The following is a 9011-nucleotide window of genomic DNA, read 5'->3' as shown; positions in this document are numbered from 1 at the left end:
TTTACATACGAAAATTAAATTCCACCCCATGGCATGAAGTACTCAAGATCAAACAAGAATATCTTGTTGTTCTTTTTCCGGTGGTTGCCAAAAGCTTAATATGATCATGACCACATAATTTTTCAGAGCGATAGGAAAAGAAGACAGAGATATGAAGGAAAGAAACTATGCTAGATGACCATGTACAAAAGGTAAAGAAATAATGAACCAAATACCCCATGAATAGGTAATCAAATCAAATTATTATTATGCAAATGGCTGAACAGACCCAAAAGGTGATTATACAGATCGCTGTGGGCAGCAGAGGTGGAGGCGCATGTGGCGATGTGTAGACGTGGTGGTGGAGGTCGTAACTTGGAGATGGCCTTGAGCGAGGGTGTAGGAAAACATCAACCCACCATGACCTCACTCCTCCCACCTCCTCCTCGACTGTACCTCCACCAATTATTTAAAGAACAAAAACTCATTAATTTGTGGCTGGAAAAACATGGTCTAAAGTCAATATTGTACCTTCTTCAGCCTGGATGAACTGAACAAAACATATATTGATGGACGCCGAAAACTGCCACATGTGTGGTGTATCGGGTGGTTGTGCCACACGTACTGTGTGGCACGGTGACGACCCCGCCCGCACGACCACGTACGGGCACGCGCAGCCACAACCCGCACGTCCGGTGCAGGCCGACCGCCCCGCATGAGCACGTCCGGGCGAGCGAGCGTGCGGCCCGCACGACCCGTCTCGGCCGTCGCCCCTCCCCGCTTGCGAGCCACACGCCTCGCGTGTCAGTAACCACGCGTCCCGTCGCGATTGCCATGGTCCGGACCTCTTCGGTTGCCATGTTGCCATGTTGCTGAACTACAGTTGCCATGTCGACAACTACAGTTGCCATGGTTGCTCAACTGCAGTTGCCATCTTAGGTCAAGTGCCGGATGCCATTTTTGGGCAACTGCAGCTGTTGCCATGTATGGTCTGGTCTACTACAGTTATCATGATTTAAAAAACTTTAGGAGTTGCCACCTACTAACACTGGACAGTTGCCATGTAGTACTAAAAAAACATGGCAAAAAACATGTTTCGGGTAAGAAGAGAGTTGCCAACTGCTTACAAGAACGCTAGGGCAGTTGCCATGTACCCTGCAAAAACACATGGCAACTGATAGCTTTTGGTGTGTGGGAGAGGAAACGGGCATGTGGGCAATGGTGGTATCTTTAGGACTTGCCACCTACTAACACTAGACAGTTGCCATGTACCGCTGCCAAAACAGACGTGGCAACAAAAAACATGTTCGGGTAAAAGAGAGTTGCCATCTGCTTGCAATCAAAAATAGGGTAGTTGCCATGTATCATTCAAAAACATGACAAAAACTCAATAAAAAAAAGTCATTGAGTTTGTTCCTAAGAAAAGTTGTGATGGTCTATTTAAACTTAACTGTTTACAATACTTTCCATACTATCTCATCTTATATGTTCGTCCGTTTCAGTTAAGCATTAGTGATGATAATGATGATGTTTGCAGGATCCTTTTTTGCACTTGACTGGCCCTTCTCGTGCAATTGTGTCTGACGAACCTGTTGACTTTGAAGTCGAACTAAAGATAAATTGTGGAACAGATCAGTCCCAAGATAAAGCATTGATCAGTTCTACTAACCACTACACTTCTAGAGGTGATGCTGCTTTTTTCTTTGGCCGCTCTTGTTCGGCAAACTTGAGCCTTGAGACACTTCATAGAGCGGTCCAGGCAACTATATTGTCTATTCGTGTGGTTGGAGGAGTGCCTCTTTTTGAATTTGGAGGCCGAGTTGATTGCTCCTCATCTACTGAAGAGTCTGCTGATCCCACTTGTAAGCAAGTTGTTTTGCTTGATTCTGTTGAAAAAATACCCGAAGATGGACTGGATGGTTACCTTCCCCTGTTAAGGAACGTTGTTTCGGTACAATTAGAAGGAGGATTGAAAGTTGGCATACAAGCCTACGGGGGATCTAGTCATCCATCCGGATCTGGCCTTGTTTACTTCCCTGCACAGTATTGCAATGTAAATCAGCGTACATGTTTGGTTTGTGGCTCTCAGGTGGAGGTCACTGTTGCTTGGTCCTGGCTTGTCAAGGACAAGATGAATATCTTGTCTAGGTAATCGAGGGATATACATACTACCCAAGCGTAGTGTATTATCTTTCCCATCAAATATGTTTTGCATGTGGTTTGTTAAAACACTGGAAGTATTTGTATGTCGACCAGCTAGGAGAGTAGGATGATGTCCCAACTGTTTTGTGTGTCGACTCTACATTATGTTATCTGATCTGACTATTGTACTATGTTTTCATTAATGAGCACTTGTGACTTGTGGAAATAAAATTTGCAGAAGATTTGGTGATTTTTTCTTCATGATTAATCTAATGATACTCATTTGCTATTGAGAATATTGATATTTTTTCTCTATAAACTTGGTCAAAGATTGAGAAGTTTGACCTTTAAAAAAATTGATATGCCTTGCATTTTGAAATAGAGTAGTGCGATGACATCTATCTACGTGGTCCACATTTGCAAGAAAATATCAAACCCTCAAAGTAAGAGGAGAATATCTACCTTGCCAAGGCTCCCCCACCTGAATCTATATTCAAAAAAAGGGGCAGACCCTAGATGGTTACAACATACAGGTTGCACGGCAACAGCCTAGAATGTTACAGAGCACAAAAGAGTACCTCTCACAAGCTAGTTAAGCATAGGACAGACATTCAGGGTGGTCGCCTTAGAGCAAGGGCATGCAGCCAGATGTCCTCGCAGTACGGCAAGGCCCCTTTCCTCAACCGCTCCGTGACCGCCGTGCCTCGGACTGTGCCGACACCGGTGTTCGACCACAGGTCCACCGAGTTCAAGGGAGAAGGCGGCAGGTCGTACCCCGTTGTCCCGGATTCCATGACCAAGATCAAGAACGTCACTGTGTGCTTTACGGCCGAGTTCATCGCCGAGCTCAAGGCCCGCGTGGGAATCCGCTCTAGCACGTTCCAGTGCCTGCTCGCGCATGCGTGGAATAAGATCACGGCGGCGCGCGGCCTGAAGCCCGAGCAGTTCACGCAGGTGAGGGTGGCCGTGAACTGCCGGGCGAGGGCCAGCCCTCCGGTGCCGCCGGACTTCTTTGGGAACATGGTGCTCTGGGCGTTCCCGAGGCTTCGGGCCCGGGACGTCCTGGGCTGGACCTATCGCGGCGTGGTCGAGGCCATCCGCGACGCCGTCGCCCGCGTGGACGCCGAGTACATCCAGTCGTTCGTGGACTTCGGCAGCGTAGCGGACGCCAACGGCGAGGAGCTCGCGGCGACGTCGGCAGTCAATGGCACAATGTTCTGTCCAGACCTGGAGGTGGATAGCAGCCTGGGTTTCAGGTTCAACCAGATTGACCTCGGCACTGGGTCGCCCTCCGCGTTCGTCACCCCGGACCTGCCCAACGAGGGCCTCATGATCTTCTTGCCGTCGTGCACGGCCCGTGGTGGCGTCGACCTCATCATGGCCATCCCAGAGGATCATGATACCGCGACCATCTACTCCTTGGATGAAAGAGCTAATCCAAAGATGTAAAATTAATGCTCCCTCTAATCATATATAGATGATGAAGGTTGCTTTTTCATCGATTCGCGCGGGCACGTTCATCTCATGACGAAGATCTCATGTCTTCTGTCTCGTGTCTTGCAAATAAATCTCATGTGTTTACTTCCTGTCTAAACATTACTTGTGAGATTATTCTCGACGCAGTTCCTTGCAAGATTAGGCTTTGCTTGACTTTTTAAGGCAGCCATTATAGTAGATTTTGATTTAGACAGGTGTTGAAGCTTGATAATTAATAAGTGTATGCGTGGACTGCTGAGTGCCTTTATTGCTTCGGACTTTGAAAAACATAGCGTGTAGCTACCGACAAATGGATGTTACAGAAAGGGAGACTTCAAAGTGTTTGATGAAGCACCGCGCACTACAGGAAAATCACACGTTGCCGCGTATTTGTCTGTAAGTCGAGTGTCAAAACACGAGTGCTCGACTTACATCCACATAAACCGAGTATAAAATAAAACATTCACGGAAACAAAAGGAGACTCGGCTTACATCCAAATAAGTTGAGTGAGACACAAAAAAAGTTCTTGGCATACGACAAACACTCGGTTTATATGTGAAACGGCCCTCGGCTTACAGTCAGAGCTCAACAAAGGTTTGTGCCACATGTCCATCATCGACGCACTTAACGGCTAGCATGACCGCCGTTAGTAACATCTGGCTCATAAATCACGCGGACGCGCAAGCGCCAGCCCCTTCATCCTTAAATCAGGGCACGGCGCGGCGACGTCGCCTTTGCTTGGTCACAGTAACAATTTCACTCTGTGACCAAATAACAAAGTTAGCTGCGGAAAATTGTAGGGATAGTTGTGCGCATATGAATTGCAACTAATCCTTATAATTCGTGCTTAAAATGCTGACAACCATGTCATGTGATCCAAGCAAAGGGTTGTTTACATTTGTTTTACGTAAACAAGGGCGTCTCTCCCCTCCCCCCCCCCCCCCCCCCCCCCCCCCAAGCACCTTCCCTCAGGCACTCAGCGAATGGTGCCCTAAAGCAAGTGTGGGGGAAAACACTCGAGTGAACCAAAAACATGTGTCCTTGCCAAGTGCCGCCTGAAAACGACTAGGCAAATATAGGGCACTGAGCAAACGCAGAGACATGTGTCCCTGCTCGGCGCAGATGACGGCGCGACCTTGTTTGTTGAGTGTTTTTTATGTGACACTCAAGCGTAATTTCTTAGTAGTGTTCATGTTTGCCCAGTGTCAGTCAGGCGGCACTCAGCAAAGGTTTTTACTTATTTTAATCCGGTGTACGCTTTTCCGACTGCCCAAGGCTTGGGCTGAGCTACATGGGTGAAGCGGTGATGGTGCTTTTAGTTCACCGATGCAGGTGCGGATGGAGTTGAGGCTCTGTTTTACTGGTTGTCAACGGCTGGGCTCCCTACATGGGGCTTGATAGGTGGAATGGCTCAAGGCTCCGGTGGAAGCTTAGTCTTCGACGAGGATCGATGCCGGCGACGATGGCGCTCAATGGTGTCTTTCTCCTCCTTTGAGGGATTGCCGAAGTGTGTTTCCTCTCAGCTCGATAGCTGTTGTTTCGATTTGATGCTGCCATGGAGGTTTTTAGCGTGACCGAACCCTTTTCCGTGGTTTGCTAGGCGGTCGTGGGCGGTTCTGTGTGAAAGCTTATTTCTTCAACGGGGATCGATGCCGACAACGATTGAAGGCGACTCTGAAAAACCCACCACTTATTTCCGGGTGGTGGTCATGTTGGTGGTGCAGTTCTTGATAGGCTGGCATAAGCGTTGTTTTTTTTGTTTCATTTTTCTTTTATTTTTTCTCAGTTTGGTTTCCGTCCTAGTTTCCCGCGTAATAATCCGGGCCGCTCTATATATTTTTCCTTTTCCTATCTACTCCCTCTATTTTCAAAATATACGGTGTATTAATTTTTTGAAAAGTCAAATTTCTCTGAAGATCATAATTATGGGTTGCTTGGACATCTGAATGCAAACAAATGGGAGAATCTTTGATAATGAATCCCAAGGTGTTGGATGATGGAGAATTTTACTCAAGAACGGTTCGAAAATTGTGGGGCATAGAATGAAACAAGAGAACCTGAATTGCGTCAAGACCTGGATTGACGTTCATCTTTTATTCTGTTCTTCTGAGATAATTTGCTAAGTGTTGATAATTTTCGTTCATGATACCGAGAAAATGAATTGCATAGTGTCGTTTGTATTTTTTATTACTTTTTGTATACTTTAAATATTTTTTAATAGATACGAAAATCCTGGGTCATCTCATATTCAAATCTGCTGGAATGGTTCATATTCAAATTTGTAATTTTCTTGTTATTAGTTTGTTGAAAAAAAGTACGTGGGTCAAATTCAAATCTGTTGACTGACTTCTGGTGCAAACTGTACTACTTGTCTACTTGTAATTACGGGTCTGCTGGGTTACTTAATATGACAGGAACTGCTGCAAAAGTCAATTTCGACGTCCTGAAAATGTATGCGCTCTGTTGAAAAGTATACAGTATGCAATTTTTCCTTCCAATATTCCATGCTTCTCGAAAGAGGATAGTATTATTTTCAATTATGGAACATGTCACCCAAAGACTGGTGTCTCTTATCTATTTCGTGGAAATATAAGATACGCCATCCACAACAGATTAGTTGGTTGCTGGTGAGCTAGACCAGTAGGGATGAGGCACTACTAGAGACGCCGCACCCCAGGTACAACTCTGTCAAGCAGGGGGCTCCACCCCCTTCACCCCTCTCACCACCGCCACCCCTGGGAAAAAACCGGCAAGAAAAGGGCTTAGAAATGATCTTATTGTATTATATGCCAAGATGATATGCCGGCTCAGTCTCTGCTCATAGGGGTAGGATGTGCATGTGTGCGTTCATAGGGGTGAGTGTATGCGCGTTTATATGAGCGCTTCCGTCTAAACTGTGTTAAAAAAATACCAAGAAATGTGCTTAATATATTAAATATAGAAAATGAATCTTGAAAATGCCAAATTTTGGCATGTTAGATGTGATTGTGCATGTTGACTGAACACTAGAAGAAAAGGGGGCAATGGTCCAGGCAGGGCCAGCCCATTAGTCCCGGTTCAGTCCAGAACCGGGACCAATGGGGGCATTGGACCCGGTTCGTGAGCCCCGGGGGCCGGCCGGGCCACGTGGGCCATTGGTCCCGGTTCGTCTGAACAATTTGGTCCCGGTTGGTGGGACGAACCGGGACCAATAGTCCTCGCTCCTGGCCCACCACTATTGGTCCCGGTTGGAGGCATGAACCGGGACCAAAGGCTGCCCTTTAGTCCCGGTTCAGGCCACCAACCGGGACTAAAGGGTTGGTCCTCGTTGCGGCCAGAGTTTAGTCCCACCTCGCCAACCGAAGGGGACTCAGACCGGTTTATAAGCCTCTCCCTCTCTGCCTTGTTGAGCTCCTCTCAAAATGAAAATAGATGCGCTTATACAGGGAATTTAACCTAAATTCATACTGAATTTCTCTGAAGTTAGTAGAAATTTATTATGAACTTAGGTTGAATTTTCTCTATAAGCGCATCTATGCTCATTTATGAGTAGTTTTTTATATAGTTTTTTTCTTTTCTGCTATATTTATTTTTTTCTTTTTATTTCTGAGTTGTAATAAGTCATTAAAAATAAGCATTTATGCTTATTTTTTAGTAAAGTTAATCACAACTATTTTTTCTTCTATTTATTTCTGAATTGTAATAAGTCATTAAAAATAAGCATCTATGCTCATTTTTTTAGTAAAGTTAATCACAACTATTTTTTCTTCTATTTATTTCTGAGTAGTTTTTTATATAGTTTTTTTCTTTTCTGCTATATTTATTTTTTTCTTTTTATTTCTGAGTTGTAATAAGTCATTAAAAATAAGCATCTATGCTCATTTTTTAGTAAAGTTAATCACAAATATTTTTTCTTTTATTTATTTCTGAGTTGTAATAAGTCATTAAAAATAAAAAAAAGGCGCAATGCTCGTTAATTTGCTTCAAGCCTTTCGGAATAGTGTAAACTGCACTGCACTTAGCTCCGTGTAGTCTACCCTAATCCTCAAGGCTTGAAGCTAAGCAACGTGTAGGTGAGCGTTGAGCCTCTTCTTCATCGTTTCTGCACTCAGGGCTTATAAACCGCTGCGAGTGCCTCTCGCTTAGCAAGGTGGGACTAATTAAAAACAGCTGCAGAAAAAATCAACTAAAAAACAGCTACAGAAAATAAATAAGTAATTAGACGGGTGCATTGGCACCGGTTGGTGGTACCAACCGGTACCAATCCCCCTCTTTGGTCCCGGTTGGTGGCACCAACCGGAACAAATGCCCCTCTTTTGTCCCGGTTGGAGCCACCAACCGGGACCAAAGGTCTTCGTTTCCCGCCCTTTGGGCTGCTAAAAAGAGGCCTTTGGTCCCGGTTCGTGGCAACAACCGGGACTAAAGGGGGCATTGGTCCTGGTTTGTGGCACGAACCGGGACCAAAGCCTTTGCTATATAAGTAGCACTTAGCGCGCCGTCCTCCTCTCCCGACTTCGATCTCTCCTCCTCCTCTCCCGACGCCGCGCGCCGTCCCCTGCCGCCACCTCGCCATCGCCGCCCCGCCCCGCCCCGACGCCATCATCGCCGCCCCGCCCCGCCCCACGCGCCGTCGCTGCCCGCCCTGCCGCCCCGACGACGTCGCCGCCCCGGCCCGCGCCGCCTCGACGCCGTCGCCGCCCCGCGCCACACCTCGCCGTCGCCGGCCGTGAGCAACTTTTTTTATTTTTGTTAGATTTTTTTTTAGATTTTTTTATATTGTTCATAGATTTTTTTGTTAGATTAGATGTGTAGTAATTTAGATATGTAGTTCATATTGTGTAATTTAGATTGTGTAATTAATTTGTTCATATTATGTTAGATTTTTTTCTGTTAATAGATTTTTTTGGTGATATTATTGTTGAATATGCATGTTTGATGATATTATTGTTAATAGATCTTTTTGTTAGATTAGATGTGTAGTAATTTAGATATGTAGTTCATGTTGTGTAATTTAGATTGTGTAATTAATTTGTTCATATTATGTTAGATTTTTTTTTTCTGTTAATAGATTTTTTTGGTGATATTGTTGTTGAATATGAATGTTTGGTGATATTATTGTTAATAGATCTTTTTGTTAGATTAGATGTGTAGTAATTTAGATATGTAGTTCATATTGTGTAATTTAGATTGTGTAATTAATTTGTTCATTTTTAGTAAGTACTATTTTATTTTATTTATAGTAAGGGATTCATATATAGTTAAACTAGCTAGTTGATTTAATAAACTAATTTATTTTACTATATATAGAAGTAGTTTGTTTTTAGTAAGTACAACTTTATTTATTTATAGTAAGTGCTTAGTAGTTGAACTAGATAGTTGATTTAATTAATAAAACTACTTTATTTAACTATATATAGAAGTAGTTCCCGCATCG

At 44.5% G+C, this 9011-nt stretch overlaps 1 protein-coding gene across 1 annotated transcript; it reads left to right on the top strand.

The window, feature by feature from the left end:
• Window positions 1–2637: 2637 nt before the first annotated feature.
• On the top strand, window positions 2638–3570 carry LOC123039734 (tryptamine benzoyltransferase 1-like). The gene has a single exon (XM_044462766.1). The coding sequence runs from the start codon at window positions 2638–2640 to the stop codon at window positions 3568–3570; it is 933 nt and encodes a 310-aa protein (XP_044318701.1).
• Window positions 3571–9011: the final 5441 nt, after the last annotated feature.

The sequence above is a fragment of the Triticum aestivum genome, chromosome 2B (assembly GCF_018294505.1).
Source record: "Triticum aestivum cultivar Chinese Spring chromosome 2B, IWGSC CS RefSeq v2.1, whole genome shotgun sequence".
Classification (NCBI taxonomy): domain Eukaryota; kingdom Viridiplantae; phylum Streptophyta; class Magnoliopsida; order Poales; family Poaceae; genus Triticum; species Triticum aestivum.
This window is presented reverse-complemented; position numbering and strand designations above follow the sequence as displayed.

Coding starts and splice junctions, on each gene's coding strand:
- LOC123039734 (XM_044462766.1), top strand. CDS start 2,638: ATGGTTACAACATACAGGTTGCACGGCAACAGCCTAGAATGTTACAGA.